General features: G+C 49.3%; 1 protein-coding gene across 14 annotated transcripts in view; it reads left to right on the forward strand.

Annotated features, from left to right (window-relative positions):
• Positions 1-26,303, forward strand: part of LOC106741127 — a 197,703-nt gene that overhangs the window by 34,826 nt on the left and 136,574 nt on the right. For all 14 annotated transcript variants that reach the window (XM_014612820.1, XM_014612809.1, XM_014612810.1 and 11 more), the window contains one exon: positions 25,533-25,588. In XM_014612820.1, coding sequence (XP_014468306.1) covers positions 25,533-25,588 — 56 coding nt within the window. The remainder of the gene's footprint in view (positions 1-25,532; positions 25,589-26,303) is intronic.

A 26,303-nucleotide genomic window follows, 5' to 3' on the forward strand; every position in this document is an offset into this window, starting at 1 on the left:
CCCCCCCCCGTAGGAAATCGGGTTTCGCTCTCGCGTCGAGACGGTTTATCGCGGTTCACGTGAAATTATATAGAGCCGACCTAACGATCGCCGTTCGACATTCCGAAGTCACGGACGGGAAAGCCGATAAAACTGTTACGTTCATAAAGTGAACTTTAAGTTGGTTATTTGAAAGAAATCGGGATTCCTCTCTCTCTCTCTCTCTCTCTCGGCGGATGAAGTCATCGGTCGAATGTGGTACCCGATCGATATTATTCGTCGGCGTCTCGCCGCTTTAGCGAGGTGACTTTAGCCCGCCGACCGACATCGCAGTCTTTGCGGTATTGCATTCCTCGCTCCTTCTCGCCCCTGATAGAGGAATTTACCGGCGACCCTTGGGGTATCCGTTAATCTCGAGATCAACGGATTAAAGTGAGTTCGTGCCGTCCACACGAGAGCGCGGAAGAGCCGAGAGCTGGTATCAACCGGCGACCCGAACGTTTCGTCGTTGCGCGGAATACAATCATGGCAGCGAATATAAATGGCGCACGTTACACACACGCGCGTACACACACAGTGGTAACAACGAGCGGTATAATTTGTGCCTTCGCGACAACTCCTCTCGATAACGCATGCAAAACTCTACAGCGGATTGTCATTCTTAATTACCTTGTCAAGTGGTTTTTTCTGTTCTGTCCCTGTGGCATTAAAATTCATCAATTTTATCGTGCAACTCCGGCGCACATCGCGCTCTCCCCTCATTCAAAATTAAAAGCCTACACTCAACCGGCTGGTGTTTCCCTTCGATGAGAAGGGATTCATGAAAATGTATTTCCACCCCCTCCGCTGTGACTTCGATTCGCGACAATCGCGTATTCTCGCACGACATATTCGTTAATCTTGAGATCAACGGATTAAAGCAAGTTTGCCCCGACTGTACGCGGAGCTGACGAAACGAGCTGTCTTCGCTTTCCCGTCCGCCTTGTCTCTTCCGCTCCTCTCTCTTTCTCCCATCTTCTGCTAGATCCAACATCAGACTTGGATATGAGCCTCGCTTCGAGGCGGAGCCAGTATTTCTCGACTAATCTCGAATTCATTGTACTGTGCTAACACGAGATAACTGAGGCGTTCGATAATAATTCCGTAGTCAAATGAAACGTTTCGGCGGCATGATGATTAAGTCGTGTCCGAGATTAAGCGCACACCGGAAGGTAGGATATGCTTGTTCAAACGTTCACCACTTAATGACGAAATTCAATTTGAACTAGGGCTCTTCACTCTGATATTAGTGACGGTTATGCAGTCGCGAACGTTCGCGAGATCAATGCCAATTTCACCCCTGGCTGTAACCGTATCGTCCCTGCTTAGGCGGTTATTCCGCCACGAGCTCGGTATGAAAGGTGCGATGTAAGACGGAGATCAAATCTGTGGAAACGTATGCGCCGGATCTGAAGGACCTTGATACATTGCTCCATTCACGGTTCCTTCAACTCGTTCCGTGTTTGTAAACATAGGAGCATGCCGTTGGGATTACTCATACTATGGCTGCCGGTCCTACCGAGCTCTCGATAGACCAGTTCTCTTCTGAACCGTCCTCGGGTTTGCAGTCGGATAATTCTGCGCTAGCGCCGACATCGGTTAGATCGAGAGCGCGATAGACGAGAACGAGGGGAGGGGAGGGATAGCGGGGAAAAAAATTTCGGATGCATTGTGGAAGAAAAAAAAAGAGGTACGAATACGAGCGATGTTGTGGTCGAGGGGACGTGAGAGGAAGGGAGATGGGAAACGGGTAGAGAGAGAGAGAGAGAGAGCGATGCGAAAAACGAGCCGGCTGAAGCGAGAGAAGATTCCGCGGAGGACTGGAGGGAATTGTGAGACCATGGATGGTAGGATCACGCTGATGGGAAGGGAGCAAAGGGAGAACCTTGGTTCCGCCATGGTAGTAGGGATGGAACGCGGTTTGTTCACTTTCCCGAACGATCAGCTCGCTTCCTCAAGGCGCGGTCGTGACCTCCCGCCGGCCGGAGAATCATTGCCGATGTGAAATTTACTCGGTCGTTCGTTTTACGGTTTTGCATCCATGGGAGTTTATCACGTTGTACGTTTTCGGCGTTGGGCTCGATTGAGTCATCCGTCAAATCGCCTGCCAAATCGTTATTTCGCGTTTGTGCACGCGCGCACACGCGAGCTCGTACGTCGCTCCGCTCGTTCGTTCGCCCACCGGCACGAAATAAAAACTACGTAGCTACGTCACTTTCCCCCGCTTTCCCCCCCGCCGACGCCTGGCGTTTTGTCTCTATCTCGGCCATTATACGCGGGTCATTAATTTCTATTCGTTTCTCAACCTCTTCCCGACGGAAGGTCGTTGCGAGCGCGCGCGAAAGAGGCACGTGTATTAATTATTGTAATTAAGAAGAACGCGCTGACCGATCTCCAAGGCTGACCTCCGTCGCGGCTCGACGACATTGTCCATTATCGTGCGACCGTGCGCTTTGATGTAACTTCGCGAGATTGCGCAAAATTTATATTCAACTTCGTGTATATATTCTCCGCGGAGCTACACGGCGACACCAGCTACGGTAGAGAGCTCGGACGAGATATTCTGCGCGCCAAACCGCCAGCCGCTGAGAGAAGTCGCGAGGGATGTCACGTAGCTTCGAAGGGCAAGAATAGCGAGGGCCTCTCATGTGTCCTCGATTGTTGTCGCGGAACGCGTCGCTGCTTCTGAAACCGGTTTCTAAAAAACGCGCAAATCGACCAGCCAGCGTTAGTGTCGTATCGATCACTGTAGATTACGTCGACCGTAGGGCTGAGCAACATTGTCGGATAGCGGTGGACGGCAATACCGAAGTTAGAATGACATCTAAGCTCGTTCTGTCGGTGACATCGGCGGACAAGCCGGGTCGAACAAACTTCGGTATTGTTACAAGTTGTTACCAAGGGTATTGGCGTGCTGCTGGACAAACGTGTCTTGGCATCCGAGAGCGTTGTTACAGTACATCGCTGGACACAGGGCGGATGAAGCGTATTTCATATATATATATATATATATATATGTGCATAGGGTGTTTCAAAAACAATGGTCAATAATATAAAAGTGGAAAGTACAAGTCAAAATAAGCAAAAACGTCCCGTTGGACACGAGGCTGCAAGAACCGTTTTCGAGTTATCGCACATATTTCCTTATATATTACACACATGTTCATTCTTTTCTCTCTCTCTCTCTCTCTCTCTCTCAATACTCTAGGTTTACCAGTACTCATCAACGGATCATCAACATGGACAGAAGTTACAGCAACGAAGAGTATGCGGATATGGACTTTATGTATGGTAAAGCCAACGGCAGTGCGCTCGAGGCTGCACGTTTGTACCTAAGCTTCTCCCCTTTGTAACATCCTGTGCTGTTGAAACTCATTAAATTAAATATATAGTATCCGACGTGCGAGTGAAACGATCCTTAGCGAGGGATCCATTCATTGCCAGTGACTGGTCGTAACAGAACATGTACGATAACTCGAAAACGGTTCATTTGCATCCATATTCACTGGGACGTATCCGCTCATTTTGATCTATCATTTTCGACTTTACATTATTGATCGTCAGTTTTGAAATACCCTGTATATATACATACACATCGTCGTTCTTATACGGTCGTGCGGGCTATAACGCAATGATACGTCGGGCGCGAAATTCACGGTGAATTCTCAGGCTGGAGCATGGCGGCCGCGATTGCTCGTTTGCAGCGCGAGTCGTAAGAGATAACCGCTCGCAGATAAATCGGGTCTCCTTTCCGACGGACGAAGGCGAGACGCGTTTCCAAGACAATGGCCCGGCTTTGCACGCCGGCGAAGTCGCGCGGGCGGACGTCACGCTTATTCGACGTCGAGCAGGATCCTCCGGGGGTGGGTGTGAGAGGTCGGAATCGCCAGCCGGTCGCCTAAAAGCCAAGAGGAGACGATGTCGTCTGTGTGGCTGGCGGCGAGGGAGACTCCACAGGTCGTGTCACTACAAACGTCGTGGTGTCATCCGCGGCGCTTTTATCGCGCGGCCCACTACCACGCGCTCTTTAGGCGTCGCTCCCATTGTTTTTCGCCCGGCCGGTGAATGCGGACGGCTTATCGTCGGCGATGCCGTATATTGGATTCTCATCACTCCGCGACGATAACTCTTGTCGGCTCCCGGAAATGTGTACCGATGCCTCTGACAGCGGTTCCCAAAGTTTGGCAATGCCCGACGCGTCTCTTGCCCGCATACCGCGCGCATTTCGACGTCCTATCACTCCCGCGTTCGTTCAATTGTTCGTTATGGCTCCGTATTATTTGATATACAGACGGACTGACCGCACGACACACGATGCTCGCTCCATAACGCGATGCTCGCCGACTCGACAGTCGAAAGTTACCGCGTCCCTTATTTATTTATTTCTTTTTTTTTCGAGGAGCTAATTAGGAGCCGTCCTCAAGATTTTGGCACGGGAACGATCGTTGTCGCGGGTAATTTAAATGAGAAAAAAAGACTTCCAGCACGATTATATTAACGCGCGTCGATGTGTCAATAATTACGTATCAAGCGGATGCCAAAATCGACGATTTGATAAGACTTTCGATAATGTAGAAGCGAAAATGTTGTGTCATGTTACGTAAACATCGATACGTTGTTCACTGATCACGTTATTCTTTTTGTATTTCTCGTATATGTAAATTTTACTTAAATGTAAATGCGATGTAAATGTGAATGCCATAAATGTGCGCTACTCTGTTTTATTACATCTAACAGAAAATCCAACCAAGATATATAACAATTATTCTTGCAAACATTTCGTATCTTTTTACGCTTCTAAATTTCATGAAAAAGGTATCAAAATGTTCTTTGAAATTTTCCTAGTCGGAGCAGTGACACATTCGGCACGCAACTGCAGGATTTCCGTATCAAGCAAATAATTACGTTAACCAACAGCTGGAGATGTCACATGGAAATTTTTAATTATTTTCGCCACATACCGAGCGATGCTTCGTTTCCGCGCGTAAAATAATTTTCACCGTGTAAAACTTGATAATTCCGTACAACCAATGAGACGTAAACTTTGCGGAAGAAAGTCCGTATTCTATCGGTAAAGTTTTCGAGTATGGCATCCGTTTAATGTACAACTGACAACGATGAGAGAGCGCGTTTGCGACGCGCTGCCGTCGAATAGACGTCGATTAGAATGCGTGCCGAGCGCTTATTATTATTTAGTAGCGCGTCTATCGCGCGTAGGATATAATATTCCGCTATTAAGTATCGCACCTCGGCGCGCCTCGTATCCGTCTAACCCGCTGAAATATCCCGAAGCTCTGATACGCGGATGGATCGGAGCTACCGTTATTCAGCGTGCCTCGGCTATTCTGATCGAATTATAGTCCTTATGTCCTAAGATCAAGCTGACGCTCCTACGAGGCTTACACGAGGCGCGCCTGAGCTGAGACACGTCCAAGGTGAACCGGTGTTCAGAGAGCACCGCCAACGGAATACCTGTGTGTAGGTACTCTACATACTCCGGACGTTGCAGACTCGCTCGCGCGTGTAGCTTTAGGCCCCTGTTACCACGGTACGAACGCGTCTCGGGTGTAACGTCTCGGGTATAACAAACCGGCCAACGGCCAAACCAAAATTTAATACCGTCGCCGGTGAAACGCGCCAGTGAATCACCCTTTCTACGGGTAGCGCGTATCGACGAGCGCGCACGATTGGTCGAAAAATGACGTTGGATTTCGGTGGTGCGTTTTTCAACGGAATTTGCTGAACACGGGACTGCGGGATTTCGATTGTGATTACAACGGCTGCGATTCATGATGCGTACGAACGGGCATGGTGTGGCATTAATGATATTCCCGTCGTTCGATTCGGTGATTCGCGCGCGAATTTTACGATATGATAACCGCGGCTTCAATTATTTCTCGTTAAAGCATATTTTGCATCGCAGCGTTAGCGATTAAAATAGACGATGAATTCGAAGCTCATGCTGGAATCATCAATTTGATTTATTAAAAAACAAAATAAATCCAGGAGATCGTGGGTCGCGCCAAAATAATTATGCGCGCAAACCGATACGCGCGCGCGAAATTCTGATCCCAGACGATTCATATCACCGCTCGCGCACTCGCAGGCTCAAATATTTCGTATATTTGACTCGCGTAATTATTATCGCCGCGATAGCCGTTATCTCTCGGAGGTTTTTTAATTTGTCCAGATTCTCAGATTTGTCCTGGTTTCCCTTCTCTCTCTCTCGCCCTCGGTAGCAGGAAAGTAGTCGCGCAGACTCCTGCAGGTAACTCCCCTACTTGATTTATCGTCGAATCAGTTTCTGCACTTTGAGGAACAATTTGAAAGTTTTCCTGCGTACGTGGCAGATCATTCTTTGAAAAAGCAATTTCCACATAAATCCCGAGGCGCGAGAGTCCCCTGGACCTCTCGATATGTCCTGGGAAATATGTGCCGCGAAAGATACGAATCTTTCGCTTCCGGCGCGCCCCGGAGTTAATAGACGGACACTCCTCTCGCACATTTCGCACGATCGTAACTCCGTCGTGTCCCTGTTATTTCTCCCCGCCACTTAATTAACGATGTAGATCGTTTTTCGATAAACCGTTTGCATCACCGCGGCGACACGGAGGCGTCGCTCCGCGTCGTGGCGGCGCGTGACCGTCGAGCGTCTTCGAGAGCGACTCGGCTCCCGAGGCCGAGTCTTCGTCACCGAACTCTCATCCCCTCTTCCTCGCGCCGTCTCTTTCTAAGCCGTGCAATGAAGAAAAAATTTATTCTTATCTTACGGCAGAGGCGATAACCCGCGCCGCTGAGTTTTACGCTTGGGCGGAGAAAAATTCCGCTGTCGGTACACGCGATCGCTTACGGGCGCAGGATCGAACGTTAATCCACGGAAGATCGAGAGCGATTTACGAGTCCATAAATCCGCTTCCGGCGGATTTCTTGACGGACGTACGAACGAGACGGGAAAAACGGCGCCAGGTAGCGTAAAGGGGGGGGGGGAGGGGGGGAGAAAAAAAAGAACAAAAGGAAAAGGGAAAAAAGGAAAGAATAAACGCCGCTGGGAAATTCCCACCCCCTTATCCTCGTTTCTCAATGTCGAATCAGGCGGTTCGCAAACACGCCGAAGACGTTATAAATTCACATGTCCGGTGGGGAAGCGCGCGAGCGACCTGGCTGCACCTGCACCTGCATTATCCGTGTCGTACGGCTGCGCGTGTGGTGGTGTGTGCTGCGCGGTTCGCGCGCACGGTGAACAGGGTTACCACTTCAGTTTGTCCGCTCACCCGGAGAACGGCAAAGTGTGGTTTCTCATAAAAGCAGGGGAGGGGAGGTATGTTTATAATAATAATAACACACCAAACTCTCGAATTATCTTCTCTGTTTCCTCTTTCATCTGTTATTATTAAGACATTTCACTCACTGTTGCGCTCGTCATCACGTGTATATATTGCACTTTGCGTATTACACTATCAAAACGTATCCGTTATTCATCTTTTACATTGAGAAATCGATTTAGTTGACTTAAATTCTTACAAACAACAAACTTTGTGGTTGCGAGAACTCGAGTCCGATTATCCGAAACGAAGATGAGAGAGGTTTCGGAGAAACGAAATTTTGGTTCCCGCGAGCGAAACATTTGTTTGTCCATATCCAAGAATTTGGTTTGTGTCAATTAAACACGGGAACTCCGGGCGAAAACCGGAGAGGTGACAACCTTGAACGGTGAAACGAAGCTTCCGGGACTCGTGTAGCCGCACCAGAGAAAGCCAACTGATGTGTCCGTGCTTTCTGAGAGTGCGGATGAAACGTCCGTCCGAGGCGAGGATGAATAGAACAACGCACAGACGCGCACACGAGGAAATACATAATCACTGTCACAATCGGCGGACGAGGTGAACGTCCAAGTGTTTAATTACGAGGCGGCCTCTCGTGTCCTTCGAGCTTCGCTCTTCTTGTGTCCCTCTATGGTAGTAACTAACGACATTGTTTGCCGTAATTTCGGCGACCGCGTCTTGAAAGCGCACCGCTCTTTAAACGTATTCGCGCGCGCGCACGTCAGGACATTGCTTCCTCGTATGCGCCGAATGTATTCTCTGCTTTGCGGAGCAGCTTGCGCGGTCGGGTTCCAAGTGCCACGAACCCCGGCAATTTGCTTTGCCACGGCGTTTGCTGGTCCGCACGTGCCGACAAAGGCGCTACGTACCTACCGTCGTCGACGTCGCGCGAAGAGACACTTCGGGCTCGGTGAAACGAGGAAAGGTCCCAAGGCCGATCCGAAATAACGCCTGGCGGGGTCGCGAACTTCCGATCGTATCGTCGGAATCGCGGGGATTAAGTTACGAGAATCGAACTCCCGCGGACGGCGGCGGAGGACGCTCTTTCGTGAGTTCGTAACCGAACGACTGAGCGACGAGGATTTACGAGAGGCTCGTTAACCGCGATATCAAGACTTACGATTTCCCCTTATTCCGTCGATTGATAATTTCAGGCATTGTTAATTAAGTCAATTAAGCGCGTAGCGCGGGTGATACCCCGGGAAAATGGCTTCCGGCTTTGCCCGCGGCTATTATTGCGCTGAATTTGTTGGTTCCAGCAGTAATATCGCTTCCGATATACGTACTCGGGTACTTTCGGCGTCGATACGCTAGCAAATTTACGAGCCCGTGAACGCACGTAGCACACTTCGCCGTTAGGAAATGTGCTGCGGAAACCGAAAATGTTTCACAGTCGCGGAATTATGCATATGATAGACCGCTGCGGAACGAACATCGGCACCGAATAGTCGCCGGAGGGGGGAGGAGGGTGGGGAGAAAAAAAGAGTGAAGTTTATCGTACGACCGGAGCACGCGCGCGCAGATGATATTAGAATGGAAATGCTGGTCCCCGCCGTGGAGATCCGAAAAAGCGGCGGGTCCATACATCGCGCTTCGGGGGACCGTATCGAGCGCGTCTCGCATCATTATTATGCATGTTGCATGTTGTATTATCGCGGAACGCGAGAGATGCCCCGGAGTATTTTCGGTATCATTAAATATATATTACTCGTTCGCGTATTATAATCATATTTGGCCCGGCGAGCGCGTCTAGTGTGCGCCTATCGCGCGGCTGTCGGGCGACCGATGAACGTGCGTATTTGTTTACAGCGCTATTATAAATAACGCGATATTACTGCTCATGATAGCGTAATAATATCGAATTACAGGTCTGTCGATCATCGCTCTCGATTAAGGCGTTTACCGCGTCAGTGTCGATAAAGCACTCGCTGATAATCGTCATTGTAAGGGCGGCGCGCGGCCATTGCGTCGAAATCAACGTCGATTGCGCAAATAAAAGCCTCGAAATCACGTCGTTGGTGCCCCCCACGTCGTTAGCCCCCCCTTCGATTCGCACAAATTGTACATATATAGTAATCGGATAACTCCGAGGCACTCGCAAATATCTCATTACAACGTCGCGAATTGTTTAGCCGCAACGGCCCGGCCGTTGCCTGCATTTGTAACGATCGTCCGTCCCGGCACTTGATTTACTCGATCGCGAGGTGCCAGTCAGGGATTTACGGGAAATTTTCGGAATGTGGAAAATCCCCCCCTGTAAATCGCTGATTGGCAGCGCGCGGTCAAACGTCAAAGTGGGATTTATCAACGAGTCACGAAGCCGGTTGATATTTCCGCGCCGCCGTCGCGACGGGATCGATTTCCGTCTGGAAGCTGGCCGGCGGAAAACGCCGCTGCTCGTCGTTGCAGCACGCGTGGCATGCGTCGGCCGATATTCGACGTAATAAACGACGAACGACGGCGGCGCCGGTGCCGATTACGTGCGACGGTATCGACGATCCCGACGCCACCTGGCCGAATTTTCGATGCGCGCTCTCTCCTGCCGGTCTCGCGTCATATTTTAATTAGCGGAATGCCGGTGGAATTACCGCCGCGCGCCGGCCGCTCCGCAAATATCAATTAGCCAAGTATCGGCGCTGGCCGTTGCAATTAATGCGGCGCAAATATTTAGTCCGTTTGCGGCCGGAACGGTATATTGGTCCGCCGCCGCCGCCTTCCGAACGCGTGTGCACGTCCCGCGCGGCTGGATAAACGCACGCTCGAACGCGCCCGTCGCGCTCCCGTGGCTCTCTCGCCGGCGCACGATTCGTCCACGACAGCGTGTTGGCCGGACAAAAATCCAGGCGGCTCAGCGAACGAACGTTAATCGTCGCGAGCCTCCGCACTTGGTGACTCCTGCCGCTGCCCTTCCGCCGGCGGGTAATTTCGCCCCGCACCACACTCGCTCTCCGTGTTCAACCCCCGTTAAAAACCCGCCGTTCGCTCGCCGAGGTCCGTGTTGCGCGAAATTTCAGGATACTCGTGAGCGTTCAAACAGCTTAGCGTTTTAATCGCGTCGCGCGGATCGCAGCTATCTCTCTCTCTCTCTCCGTCGGGGTCCGAGGACGATAACGGTCTTTATCGGGGCGTTCTAAAATTCCCTCATCCACGCCGCGTTGTCAGTCTAATTTCGATGAAATCGCCCTCGAGGAAATTTGATATCGGATTTTGCCGATAGTTAGCGGGTGCTCGCAATCTCTTTCTAAATCGGGTCTGTCAGTCTGTCGGGCGGTATTATTTTTCGGCCTTTCGCGCACCATGGGTCGGGGGAGGAGGGGATCGCCGGTGGTGCGCATCGGTCTCACGGACGCAGTTAGTTTTTAACTCGGGGCGCAGCCCCGACACGCATCATTTATCTTCCAATTGCGATACGGACCCTCGGCCGCCCCGCGCGCGCTCTCGTCGCGCTCCGGATTGAGCCGTAACACGAGTACGGCGATTAATCGACGAGATCAGGCATAATTCACGCGCGGACGAAGGACGACTCCCGTGACGCTGTACGACGCGTTTTTCGTCCTCACGACCCGTCGTCCCTCTCGATTGCTCGTAATGGCCGCGACTTCCGATATTCCTGGCGCGGAATGAACGCCCTGCCGAGGGCGAGGAACGCGCCGACGAAAACCGTGAGACGCGGGGCGCACCCACGCACTCTCACGCGCGCTCTCACGTGCGAAACAAACAATCGACCGGCTCGGGCCAATGGAAACGCACAGGAAGCGCGTCGTTAACGAGTAGATCGAAGAGCAACGGTTCTTTCCTCCGCGCCTTTCTCCCTCCCCTCGCTGCGCCACCGACATTTGTTTCTCTTACAGTCATTGTCACGGTCATCATCTTCAATCAAAAAGGCTCAAGTGTCGCTTCCTCTCCCGTTCGATCCGTCGGTCCGTTTGTCCGATTTTATTGAGCGCAGCCCGGCCGCCCCTTTTCGGCAACGAGCGTTTCGTTCTCCCGCCCTCCCGCCCGTCTCGCCCGCACCACCGAGCCCTCTCTTTCGCGGCCGCTGTGGTTCCCGGCTCTGGCATCGATCTGCACGCTCGAACTTGATTAACAGTTGCAAATTTAATTACTGGCTCACCGCACCTCGTCTCCGCGCTTTGTATCTTCCTCGCTCCCCTTCGCACACCCACACACCTCGCTTTGGAGAGAACGTATTTATTTTTTCCCCCCTCTCTTTCTTCGCTCCTTTCCTCCCGCTCGCTCGCCGTGCCTCGGGTGAGCGCGAACAAACCCATCTCGGCGCTCTCGTTTTTGCCAGCCTTCTCGTCTCCGGCTTCGGTTTCTCGGCGAAACTTTGCGGGAAACGCGATTGCTCGTAAATGGTAGAATGTGGGATGGTGGGTACCTTCTACATGGATATCTCGCGGTTTAAGTGAGTTCCAGTCGCCGTCTCGTATTTTTCGGCCTTGCAAATCTGAGAAGCGCGTGCGGATATTCACGGCGTTGTCCGCGAGAGTCCGTATGGAAATCACGCTTCGCTCCTCCTGATCGCGCGGGTTGATTGAAATTTACCCTTTGAGGCCCACACATCAATTCTATCGTAATAAAATTTACAAGATCGTCCTGAAGGACGTTTTTGATGAAAATTCTTTTGCCCGTGTAAAATTGGCCATCGAGAAGTATGATTTTCTGAATGCGTATAATTGTGTACATCGGGCGTTTAAGATATAAAAATGAAAAATTAAAATTGTTCGATTTAAAAAAATATTTATTTTCATTTATAACATAGTCGTTGAAGAACATCGGGGACGAAATTTTCGTAAATAGAATATACTTACGTTCTTTCACGAATAACCTTTCTATAAACCTGATCGACGACTTTGTTAGGACGGAGAATATAGTTTTATTTAGGATGGATTGATAATATTGTATCGACAGACCATTCGCAACAGACGAAATTTGGCCCAAAGTTAATATACATTGTTGTGTACACTCGGCCTTAAAGGATTATGCGAGAATGATGCGCGCGGGTTAATTCGCTAAAGTGTGATCGATTTTCCGCGCGCTCAAAAAAAAAAGGCAAAACTGCGACCCCCAGCTCAGCGAGTAATAACGCGCTCCGGTTTTTACGAAAAAGACAAATGCTCCTTTAGTAATTCGAAGATTCGAAAGTTCCCCCGAGGGGGATATATATTTCTGAGTCTACATCGCCGCGCATCCATTACTTTATTACATCCCATCCGATCTTCAAGAGCACAACAAATTTGCCATCGCCCTTGCGCGAAATTCCGGAGATAGATATCTCATTGTAGAGAAGTGCTTCCACGACGACGGGAGCGCCTGAGGCGATCTAAATGCTGAAGAAGAAGGGATTTAATCTTCCCTGATTCCTCTTCGTGCTTTACGACTCCGAGAAGGGAAAAATAAAACCCCACCCGTCCGGCCATTACGTCATTACGCACGACTGCAGCGAAAAACTTCCCTCGCCGCAGCCTCGCACGCACCGGACAGGACGATAAGTTCGACGGGGACGAGTGCGATGCGATCTCCCTGCTGATCGTAATCGTATGTAACGGCGCGCGTAATCGCCGCCGTTGCAAACGCGGGTCGTTATCGCGCCTCGAAGGGAAATTAAGCGGTGGAAAATAAGATTACGCGCTCTCTCTCTCTCTGTCTCTCTCTGTCTCAATCTCTCTCTTTCTACCCCTCCCTCCCTCTCCCCGTCTTTTGCCGTGTTATTATCATCGTGAAGATAACGCGGCGGTATGCGAATCACTCGGCCGAGTTACGGCGCGACGCTGAATGACACGGGCGCTCTAAACAAGCGAGTCTTTTGCGGGTGCGAATCTCGAAGAGGGTGGATGAAGAGATGGGTAGGGTAGGTGGCGGGCAGGAATTTCGCGCCGAGATTCGCGCGCGATGCCTAACTAGGATCGTGTCAAGATCCGTCGGCTGCCAAAGGCTTTCCGTGAGGACGCTGGCTGAGTGATATGATTATTCCACCCAGGCGGATAGCTCGACTTCCGTGGGGCGAACTTTCAAAGTTGCGAGCGAGTACCACTCCGAGATAATGAAACGATCCACAAGTTGTCGAGTGCGCCATCCCCTTCGTCCCTCCGCCCGTTCTTTCCGTTCTCAGCCGCGGCCGTAATTTGCGTTCGCTCGCGGACAGAGATAAAAAGGACGTGCATCTTGCGCCGCGAGGAAGCTCGCGGAAAACGAGCGGCGCGTGATATCTTTACCCGACCGTATGGACGTTTATAAACAACGGGTATACCCGGGCTGCGCCCTGGGGCGTCTCGATTCTCACGGAGTAGCGATTCCCTTCTTGATCTTATTCGTTAATATCTCAGCGTGCAGCGCGTAGGTCTATGTAAAGGAGATCCTTAAAAATATCAAACTACTTTACTCCCTAGGTTTATATATTCCGAAAAGAGGGGCAGGACTTTCTTCATTATAAAGTTATATAATATATTCAACATTAATGTGCCAGAGAAAGGGGAGAGAGGGGGGGAGGGAGTGCGTTATTTCACGAAATTTCAGTTATTAAGGCTGTATTTTCTGGTAAAATTTTTCCTCCTCTCTCGAAAAATCCGTAAGGTGCATCTTCTTACATCCGCTTTACGGCGACCATGCCGCACGCTCCTTCCACGCGAATAAAGCACGTACCTGCTCTTCCCTACGAATACTCCCCTTTCGGTTTAGTCTTTATTCCGACTGTCTATTTTCAGGAAAATTCCGTGCATACATCCAGAAATAACTTGAATTTTCGCGGCTGGAAACAGAAATCTTTTCAGGCTCTTTACGACGATTATTACACCTCCTGCCTAGCTCCCATATAGTTGTACAGTTCTTTAAATTATGAAAATCGATACTTGCTTTTCTCTTATTTAAGAGCAAGGCAGAACGTTTTCCAATAATACGTGTCTTTATTTTGCTCACGCTGACAGAAAATCAAATTCTCGCGAGGAATCGTACTTTACGGGTGATATTCTCTAAAGTGCAATCAGTGTATAATCATTGAAAAGCAATCAATAGCAATCACCGGTCATAATTATAACACTGCATATCGCTAATTTCGCTGGAAAATTTTGTTAATAACAGCGACTGTTTTCATCAGGGAAATCTAATTGCAGAAACAGTGAAAAAAGATATCTTTAATTACATCTTTCTTATTATCTTAATAATTTTTAAGATGTTGTCGATGATTTTCCTGAAATATTTCTAATTATGTTTAATTAATTTATGTATTTGAAAAACATGCTTGTGATGGAACTCGAAAACTCTGGCTCTTGAATCTACTCTACCTTACTACTATTTAACGAATTACGCCAAATACGGCATATGATTGAATGTGTATACGTATATGTATGTATATTTTTTATACAAAAAAATCTTAGTTTGTGTTTGTGTGAAATTAAATAAGCACCAGATTGAAATTTGTTGACCAAATGATATCTCTGTCACTGTCGAAACAAAGCGTAATCTACGCAATGTCAGCTACGAGTCGAAGTAAGCAACGACTCATATTGAGATTAAGATCTTCATGATAGCTAATCAGTATCGCGGAAAAGGAAGCTTCAGCACTTCGATACATTCGATTTTGAGATTTTACGCTTTTTTTGGGAAAGAGAAAAGCTAAGCTGGAAGTGTTTCCACTAAAAATTAGCGAATATCGCCTGATTATCAGTATAATACTGTATATATTACTGATTCAATCGGTAATATTTTTACTAATTCGACTTAGAAGAGTACGGTCGCAGCCCCGATTGATCCCCAACGTCACGTACTTTCGATTATTTCCTCCGTCGGAATTTATTTTCCGCCCTAACGTCGTTGTCAAACTTATTGTTTCAGTTTATTGGATAACCTCGTACCCTATCTTCCGCTTTCTCTCCCATACTCAGCCTCATTATATCACGTAGCACGAACTTCTGAACAATATTAACGCAACCCTCTCTCCTTCTCTCTCTCACACACACTCTCTCTCTACCGATTCCCTTGTAAGCCTCGACTGTCAGCGACATCGTTTCATGCCAGTGGGTTTGTTAGTGAGAAACTCGTTTAGTTACTAACTTCGGCCCCATCCACCGTGATAGAAGTCCCGGGATATTCGAGCAAGTACTGTTAGACCGGCTCGAGCTATCTTGCCGGTCTTGAGTTTCCATGAGGGTCACGAATGGCTGCACATCTGCGACCTCGTAAGATTTCTGTTCTTTTTATTTCGCCGTTAAAGTGAAAGTTCCCTCAAATGCACGGCATCTCCGCGATCAGATTCAGTCGTTTCATTTGTCAAGCGCAAAGTCACCGTGGCTGTCAGATCAAATCGTGCATTTTGTAAAAGTCGCCTGCGTATATGCGATCGCACACACCGAATGTGTGTGCATCGACGAAGCCACGAATAAGGAGACGAAAAAGAGCCACTTCCCAGTTCGGAAACACACGAATGCAGATGAGAGCCGGGCGAGCGGGAACTCTATCCGTGAAAACTTTCGCAAACGTTTCTTTCATTAACCGGGCTTTAATTAGAACGTCGGTGCTACGGTCTCGCATCGTCACATCGATTCTCCTGCCAATGACGTCGTTAACGAGATAATCAGATGTGGGCTAGTTCGGGCTGCTTGTCGGAAGCTCCTCGTGCTTTTTTCACGGCCGGATGTGCAGTTCCGATCGGGCTAATGAGCCATTATGCGGCGAAACGGGCGAAATCTTATTAGCGCTTCTCGCCGTGAATGACTAAGCGATGGGAGTACATTCGTTAATAGGCGTAATTTTCCCATACCGGCGTGCGCCGGCGATCCTGTTAATCATATTAAAAGATAAAGCGATCTAACGAGCGTCTAACGATTTACAACGCGGCACGTTACTCACGCAACGTTAGTCGTGCGCAACACGGCGATTTTTCTGCGTCCTCCGCACAATTGTCGCTGCCGCGAACATAATCGGCCCGCGTTCGGCGGTCACGAGCGACGCCATTTGTCAAGATGCCACGCGATTGCGAAGCTTGAGAAAATTAGCCGGATTAAATTCATGAGCACTTTGATTTGGGTCACTGAATAATTAAACGTCGCCCGTGTGCCCACTCAGTAATTTTGTCATTGACGGTGATCGGATGAATTGGCCCGATTGTTATCGGCGACTAATGAGATCGATGTATTTATGTGACCCATATGCGCATAATGTAATATCCTGCCCCCGGTCCGTCCTGTGCAGAAACGCTGCAGCAGCTGCAGTTAATGCATCGGGGTGCACGGCGTAGCAATCGCTTATGTCGATCGGGGAGCGCGATCGCACGTTTGCCACTGTCAATCTCCATTACGGAATTTCCAGTTTATTGAAACGAATGGCTACAAAGTAATATCGCGACAGCGGTAACGCGAGTATAAATCCCGTTCGCCGACACTTCATTAAAGAAGCCTGCCCGGCGGATCTCTCACCCCCTAGAGAGAAAGAGAGAGAGAGGGGGAAGCTTGACTTCGCGAAATTCGCCGGGAAATTTCGCCGAAAATTATCACCTCCCCGCTAAAATTATAACACCGCGTGTCCGCGAACACGTGTGCCCGGACAACGGGAGGACGTTCAGAGGGACAGAGAACGAGCAAGTGAGAAACAGAGAAAGAGAGAGAGAGAGAAAGAGATTGAGGTGCCGTTAAAATGATACATTTTGCGCTCTCCATAAATCGTAAATTTTTTTTACGCGGAAAGACAATACGCGTGAAATCGTTCGAACCGGGCGTCTCAATCGCTTCAATTTCCCGCCGGGAAGGGGAGGGGGGAGAAGGTAGAGTGCTACCCCGACCGATTACGGTACCTCTGATTTATAAGCGAGACGCGAGAAATCATCTCGCCGTACGGGGTGTACTTAGGTTTCTCTCCCCGTCGAGTTTCTCCCCCCTCTCGCCGTACTCGCGTCGTAAAGCGTCTCTTTCTGCGCGAGAACGGGGGAGGGCGTTTCTCGTCCTCGCGCGCTGCCAGAACTTCTCTCTGCACTTTATAGGAGTCGTTATCCGTCGCGCAATTCTGCTGCCGGTGGGATTCAGTCGCGCCGCTGCATACACGCGCTCGCGGCCTTTTAGCTCGCGCGTCCTGCCCCCCCCCCCCCCCCCCCAAGATATGCTTCGGCAGGTGCACACATTTGTCCTGCGTTACATGCGCCGCCGTGAGAATACCGAGTTCTACATATAAATAGCGCCATTATCGCAGTCAAGGAGAGGCTTCGTAAAAGCTAGCGTGCGCGCGGCCTCGGGTGTACACGGGGAAGATTAACGTGTCTGCTGAATGACGCTCACCTCGTGCACCGCACGGGGTCTCGCTCCTTTTCCAATAACCTGTTCTTGCATGCACGGGTCTTCCACCGTGCATTACCGAAGTGTGTCTCTGTGCACTTAACGAGCGCCTTCGCGTAATCGTCGCTCTTCGATTTTGACGACGACTCCGCTGCTACGCCGCTGCTAGCAGCGGAGCGACCTGGGAAATGACGTCGGAAAGTAGCAGCGAGGGAAGTCCGAAAAGGGAACGACTCGGGAGAGCTCGAACGTGGGTCGTAATTTTTGTCTCTCGTCTAAGACCGAGTTATGCGTCATCGCGAATGGCGATCGGCGCGATCTAAAGTGCAAATCGGTGTATTTATCACTGAGAAACGGTCAATAGTGATAACAGTTACAAGTATAGCAATTGTAAATAAGATGAAATATAGTGAAATGTCGCTGTAATAGTCTCTGTTAATAACAGCAACTGTTTCCATCGGAGGGATCCAACGGCAGAAGTAGCGAAAAAAGATATTATTCGTTATTTCTTTTTTTTTTATTATCTTTTATTTTTGTTATTTTTCACTATCTTCTTTTATTATCTTAATCTTAGATATCGTCAATGATTTTGCCTGAAATATTCTTCATTGTGTTGAATTGATTTAATTTCTGTCATATTTGTAAAGAAGCACGCTTATCCCGATGGGACTCGAGATATCTAGCTTTTGCGTCTGTCGCCATATTAATCACGTCAAATACGACATGATTGAACGCATACACGACACGTACACACATATTTCTGCTGCGGGTAACGCGTAACCGCGATTTCCAGCGAATCTTTCACCGGCCAAAATCGGCGAAACATTGGAGAAAAGAGCTAAGTGGACGAGTTCCCGCTAAGAATTAGCGAATATTCACTGATTGCCGATACAATACTGGTCTCACTGAGATTCAATCAATGACAATTTCACTGATTCAAGGGCGCGGAGGACGGGCATGAAAGTCCACCCGGTTCCGACGTCGCGCTGTCACGCGGCATATAACGGCGAAAAACGATTCTAATCGTCCCCGCTAATAAACTGGAACGCGCCATGTGCGCATGAAATAGTTACCGCGGTCGGGCGCGTTTACGTCAACTGCAATCGGTTTATCTGCGGCATGCGCCGGACAATGAAGCGACGTATCTCGATCCCGGCGACCAGCTGAACAATGGCGATCGCGTCGGTAAATAATCGATAGTGCGATCGACAGTGGAGTATCACGACAGGATATTCCCGCGTGTCAGGAGGGAAACGGTCGACGACTCCTCGAGCACGGAGTGAACGCACTCCGCGCGCGCACTCTGTGAGAATTCGCGTCCCGGTGGGAATCGCGCGCGCGCGCGTTGCGCATCGTGCGCGTCGTGCGCGCGCGGGACAAGGGGGATCCTTCACCCCCGGCCCTTTTCTTCTTCCTGGGCTCCGCCACGGTCTTTCTCTCTCTCTCTCCTTTTTTTTCCCACCGCACTCATTTCGTTCTCATAATTAGCGCGACCACTGGCGCGTACGGAGTCGGCAATTTCGCAGCTAGACACGATGACATCCGTACAGGTGCTCGTCGTTGTGCTTAGGATACAATAGGACGAACATCGAAACGGCAGAAGCTTCTGAAAACGAAGCATGCTTATTTTCCTTTTTTTCTTTCATTTTTTTTTTTACGGCATTAGCAGCCGCGCACGGAAAGAGAGCACCGACGAGGTCGCCCCCTCCCCTCCTCCCCAGCGGCGCGGATAACGCCGTGGCGCACCTCGGCGAATGAAACAACGATGATAAATTAGTCGGACAAAATCGTCGCGAGAGAGAGAAGGAGAGAGAGAGAGAGAGAGTGAGACGCTAAAGACAAAGTACCATCGATCTTTATATCCTCGCCATGCGAGATTGCGAAGCTCGAGACTTTTCCCGGCTGTTACTAATAATAATTAATGTTGCTCCGGCCGCGTTTTAATGACCGTACTTATTGCACGTGGGAATGGTGATTATTCTGTTATTGCCGCGGCCCGAAGACACCCTCGAGACAAGTTGAATCACCAGCGGATATTACCGCCGGAGACCCCGGGCGAGATCCTGAGCGATAAATCCGGTTCCGTTCCTCTCGCGCGTGTCTCCAATTTTCCGGCGTCGCTTCGACTTCATTTCCTTCGAAGACGGCGGGGACGCGCGGCAAGTAATTCGTTAACCGGGCTGTATGTGTGTGTGTGCGCGCGCGTGTAAGCTAATCGGGTTCGTAAATGTTATCAGAACTCGAGCGAATCTAATTTGTGACGTTCAACTATCGCACCGAACAATCCCGCTGCACAATTTCGTTCCTGCATATAGAACGTAAACGGATAGCTTTTGCAAATTTCGCCCGCGCGACCCCGCAGTGACCGACGCGCAGAGGCGATTGATTCTTAGCGCGGGTTTTACCCGGGGTTATATCTACTTGATGGCGTCTGCATGTAAAATACAATAGTCTACGCGTAGACGATGTAAACTGTATGTGTAACATGTCATCTGACTATAAGTAAGATTTCTTATATCCACGAACTGTTGCGGACCTGCTTTTTTTTTTTTTCAGTCTTACTTTCATTTCACGGTGAAATCGGCGCTCAATGTGTCAATATCAAAATCCGAATTATTTACGTGATTAATACGTGAACTATTTCACAACTTAAACTAATTTAGACCGATCATTTATCCTTTCTCTTTGCATTGTGCAATGCAGTTTATTATATTTTACATAGTTTACATTGCGCACGCGAAGAAAGCCCGTGTAAACGTCACACGGACAACACGTAAATTATCCATGTAAACGTAACCTTCAAATCCGCAAGCCTGCCTTTACCGGGCGCAGCGTATGATAATTTTTTTTAATTTTTAACTTGGATAACTTTAATTGCTCGGTGAAAACTCTTCCGAGCCGCGCGTCGAGATTAAAACGTTGAAAGAAATCCGCATGGAAATTAAATAAAGATTGAAATACCGCCGGTCCTATTTGCATCGCGAAGAGGCCGATTGGAACGAATCTGCTGTCCGTTCCCGATACCTTCGGCTTCACATTGGCAGGTATCGATACGCGCGGCCGGGATCACGACGAATTGCATAATTGTTTGGCTGCGTAAGCGTGTATAATTCGATTTCAAGTTCACGGAGAGAGAAAGCGAGCGAACTCGACGTAACGCGAACGAGCGAACGCGAATGACGTGTAGGCCCCGTGCGAAAGTGAAACGAGAGGCGTCGATATAAAAATGTACCCACGCGGAGTCGTCGCGACACGTCGTTGACACACTTCCATATATTCGTCAGGCCTCTGAAAGGCGAAGCGCGATCTGATTACGACTGACGTAATGGGACGTGCGAATGAAAGCGTAGCAAATGCGCGCACGAAGACACGCTCGCACGTGGCCTCTTTTGCGACGAGTTTCGCGCTTGTGTCGCGGCAGGCAGCTCGCAGATACGGGAATGTATATTTTCGCGTGCTCCGTCAGGAGAAAGAGAGTTGCCTCGGCCTCTCCACATCCTGTTGATTAATGTCATCGCGGAACGAGGCGCTTTTTCGGCGGAATTTTCACGCAAATTGCGTGAAGTCGCTTTGTACCGCCAACCAGGTTCTCCTCCGGACAAAACATCGAGCAGGAAGAAGCCCCTTTCAAAGATGCGGCTCCGTTCCGCAAAAAACTCCACGAATTATGTAATAGATACGCGGCGATATTTTATTTTGTCCCGGACGTCGAAACCGTGCACGCTCCGGCGCTACTTATATTTTATCGCACTCACTTGTACTATATAACCAGTAGTTATACGCACACACATGAGACCGCGAGTGGCCGAGGCGCTCGCGCTGCAGGATCCTCCCTATACCGTGGGGTGCTATATTTTCCAGCAATGGGTGGTAAAGTTTTTTCCCCGCGCGCGCGTTGTGATATATACGGTCAATCCCCGCGCGTTTCTACGCTTACGATTTTCACGGTACAGTCGGTACCTCCTTACCTAGGAAATTTATCGACTAACTTGTAAAATTATTAGCGCGGATCCACGACTTCGTATCCCCGGGTAACCCGGTGCATGCGTCTTCATGAAGCATCCTCTCGATATGAACGCATAGTCACAGGCAAATTATGAATTATACGACGCTGACGCGCCGGAATATCTCAGAGGAAGATTAACGCGCGCTCGGTGTTACGCCGATTTTTCGCCGGTCCGGTAAACCGGAGAACTGAGATAAACGTGACGCGTCACAGAGAGAACGCTTCTCGGATCACTTAATTCTATTTCGTATGTAGCACGAACGGAAGAATATGGTTATATTATCTCGTGTATACATTCGTACTCTCTTAAGTTGAGTCAGTGAATATGTCACTAATTGAATCAGTGAAACGGTGTATTCTGTCCATAATCAGTGAGTATTCATGAATTTTTACTGGAGTTTTGCAGTGAAATTTTACACTAGTGACTACTGGCTGCTTTTCAGTGATAATACATTGATTGAACTTTAGGGAGTTACTCTCGAAATTACAAACATCGATTCTTGCGAGAAATACTGTCGAAGCCTCGATAGCCGTATAGGTAGAGGCATTCTGCTTGAAAAATGGGGAATGTCCGGGTTCGACTCTTGGCTAAGGCAATATAATAAATGGAATCAATAAATTGCTTTCTAATTAATTTGGCGATTGGATAAAGGATTTGTCACGGGAATTGAATTTAAATAACATTGCCGGAACTCGAGGATCGGTTTAAGCGTGGAAGATAGAGATACACTTAGTTCTATATTTCCCTCTAAAGTCATACTATATTACGGGCGTTTGTATGTGCTCGAGTTGAACCGCTTGACGTTCGGTGAACCGTGCGATTTCCAAACGCCTCCGCAGACAATCTATATATCCTTGATCCGTCCTATTCTTATAAGTAGCTTACTACCGTTCGCCAACTATACGTTGGAGTGCCATTCGGCAAATTGAAAAAAGCAGCCGACAATGGCGCATCGGTAATTGAGACCGCGAAGAAAGGAGAATAGTAAGCTTCGATGCAAATAGAAGAATGCACCGCCCGCCCTCTCCCCTCCTTATTCCCTTTCAAGCGTCCGTACCTGGCGCTCGGCATATCATAGTAATACACCACGAAATGTCGCCGTATAAAAGTCACCGAGGACCGATTTTCCGCCGACGATTTACCGACGATCTTATTCTTCTTCCTCTCCTCGTTGTCGTCTACTTCTCCGAGGGGTAGCGTCGGCTTCTCTTCGGGGTTTAAGGCGAAGAAGAAGCCGCGCCTTTCTCAGATACGATAGAAGAATCGGGACGAGGGGGGAGGGCGGGGAGAAGAAGTACCGCGGAAGGAGAAACTTGAGTTTCTGCCCTCGTCCGACCGTTCCTCGCGATACTCATCGGATTGAAAGTATAAAACTCCCCTTCCTCGAAGTATAAAAATACTTATGGATTTATTCAAAGTTGGCCGATGAGGATCCCGAAGTTAGCTCCCAACGTATCGATAATCACGTCGGGGCGAAATTAAACGACATCCTAAACTCTCTCTCTCTCTCTCTCTCTTTCTTATTCTCTGTATCGGAAGATATCAACTTCTCACTCGATCTATCGAAGACAGACTGTTCCGGCAAAATCTATCGATCGATTCGCAATCAAGTTTGCGTCGTATGAGTTGTTTGAGCGAGAGACCGAAACGGATCTCTCTCCCCTTTCTCGCACAGACGCTCAATTTTATTTCCGCTCGCAATCGGGATCGTTGTTATTCCTCCAGCTAGATACGGGCACACTGGCTTTCTCTAATTTGTTAAAAAACCCGTGAGATCGACCTTATAATCGAGCAGCGAAGAGACCTTCCGCGGCGGGGGTGAGAAGGGGGAGAAGCGGGGGAGCGCAGAGGGACTCGAGGCAAATGCTTGCATCCAATGTCTGGGCACTCTCACCCTCCCGGCTTTCTGATCCTCCGCCAGAGGCTAATTAACGAGCGTAAGTAATGCGTGTAATTAAAAGGGAGGGAAATATATTGCCAGGCAGCGGTATCGCGAAGAAACGACGGGAAAACTAGCTGGTGCCACTTAATGGCCTCGCGTGCCCCCCTGGGATATGTTCCGGGATGTCGGGGAGTGTGTGAACGTCACAGCCATGTGAACACATGGCACATACATTGAGTTTGCCGGCGAATCCACATTGGCGTAGCTCCACATACACGCGACTTTTCTAGCGACGCGATCTCCTGCAATCGCGCGCCTCCAGCTCGTTTCACCGCTCGCGAAGTGTGCTCGTATTTTCTGAATTAATAAAATCCACCTGCAGTTCTCTCCCCCCCCCCCTCTCTCTCTCTCTCTCTCTGTTAATCGCGCGAATTAGCAAAATTTTCCTGAGATTCCGTAATTATACGCACACGCGTATTATGAATTCCGTAAATATCACATTGCGCGTTATAATACATAATACATGCTGTATAATTTTATACGCTGTTATACGTCGCGCAATTTGCAACGTAGAATATAAATATTTATTTCTAATGTATCTCTCTCCCTCTCTCTCTCTCTCTCTCTCTCTCTCTCAGCCGTGAGCTCCATTAAAACACGATACGCCGCAGCACGGCGAAATTAAAATTAGCTCATTGACTACGGAGCGCATGCATCGCGCGTCGCGCCGGATAAAATCACGAGATTTATTCCCAAAAATTACGCGATCCGCGATTCCGCCGGATCGCATCGCGTTCCGCGGATTCGACTGCGCGCCGTCCGGACCGTTCCGTCTGTCACGGGATTTAATTTATTATGAGATCCCGACGCGACTGGTATTAAAATCTATAATGAATGAGCGGAATGAATTGCACGTGCGCCTCCCGTTTAGTCACTCCGGGTACTCACGATTTCCGTTTTGGGACTACAAGGGTCGTGCGAGAGAGAATTAATTTTGCCGGAACTTCCGCGTACCCCCGCTCGCCCGCGACTTCGTTAAAGCGAACCACGTTTGAACATGAATTATCATTCGCGCGAACTGCCGTGAAATAGCTGCTTGTAAATTGAATGAGACGTTTATACACGCACTAGTCGTACACTTTTCGACGGTGGGACGGGGTCTTCTCTCGTCGTCGCGTGACGGAATTGACACGGCGCGCGAACCGACGGTAGACAGTAGGTCTTGCGAAAACAGCGGCGCCGCTTCGCGCGAAATTAAAGTGTTTTTCGAGAGAGAGAGAGAGAGAGAGGGAGGGAGGAAGGGAGAGAGAGACTTTCAAATTCCCGTCGACGGAAGGAGAGCGATTTTACCCGTGCATTTTCATTGCATCCCTTGCGATTCGCCCCGGTCGCTAAATATTCCAGCGGAGAAAGATTTCCGCTGAGAGAGGGTTTCAGATCCGCCGGTTGCCGGATGCGCCGACTGTTTTCACGAGGATTTCCACCGCAGGCTGCTCGTTTTCCGTCTGCGGGGCGTTGAAGAGCTTCTGGCGGCTTTGTCGAATGAAAAATCAATTAACGCGCCGCCGCTCCCTTCTCACGCGTGGCATAGCGCGGCAATACCGATGTACCTTCCTAAAAATATCCGGGAATTAACGTTACCTTTCCTTATTCCCGCGTTAATCGTCCTGTTTAGCGCGATTGTTAAATGTTATTTTACGTAGAAAGGTGTGTGTGTTTTTCACGTTTCAAATACGTTGCTCGAATTGATCGGGAAATTGACGCGAACGTTGAGCAACGTCGATGAGCAGCGGCGGGTGGTGAAATAAGCGTGAAAATCAGCGATGAAATAATGAGAGAACTATTAGGGCGCGAACAACGGAGTCCTCCGCCGCTTCGCAGGCGCGAAACATCGTAATATTGTTGCGAAGTCACGAGTGCACTCGCCTTCCAGACAAACAACCGTGATTATAAGTCGCACAATTAACACGGCCGCAATTAACGATCGAGTGCTCGCCTTACCTATGACGTGCTCAAGTCCCCCTTTCTTTTCTCGTTTCAGATCTCCGGGTACCTTTTCAGAGGGGCTTTCGCGTCTATTCGGAGTCGCGCATACCGGTGAGTATCCCCAATCCTATAATAGGATTATAAATTGTAAACGGCTGCGAGAAACGAGCGTCTATCTCCTCCCCCTCCTACGCCGCTCATTCTGTCGACTATCGACTATACAGAGCGCGGCGCTTAATTCCCAAGGCGGTGTTTAAAGAGCGGCGAAACGCCGAAATTGCTGGTAATTAACGCGAGCCTCTCGGCCGGCTCTCGCCTGATTCCGGGATCGAAATCAAATCGACCGTGGCCGCCGATTTATTTCGTCCTCGGCCGCGACTACGTGCGCGAAATAGAACTCCGTCGGATACATAGGTGCACTCACTGAGAAAGCTCTCTCTCTCTCTTTCTCTCTCTCTCTTTTTCATATACCGTTTCCAGGGCGTTTCATTAAAACGGAACATTAGTTAATACAATAGGCTACGTATATGTTTTCCCCTCCGAGTCGGATCCGAAGGTAGACGAGCGGTGGCTGAATATCCGACAACTTCGACTTTAATCACATTTCGCGAACGGCAGCAGGTAATAGCAGCTGTTGGTATCAGGAACTCTCGCGAATAAAAATATCCCCGACGGAGAGAGATATCCGCTACTATTATCTCGCTCTGATGCTTGGCCCCAAAAGAGCACCGAGCGTTTGAGACTATTAAGGACACCCCCGCGTATACTCGTAGCATTCGAATGCAGTCTCGCCGCTTACGATGCCAGAATCACGTGGCCGGGAGGG

This window comes from Dinoponera quadriceps, unplaced genomic scaffold (genome assembly GCF_001313825.1).
Source record: "Dinoponera quadriceps isolate SergipeBrazil2010 unplaced genomic scaffold, ASM131382v1 scaffold555, whole genome shotgun sequence".
NCBI lineage: Eukaryota > Metazoa > Arthropoda > Insecta > Hymenoptera > Formicidae > Dinoponera > Dinoponera quadriceps.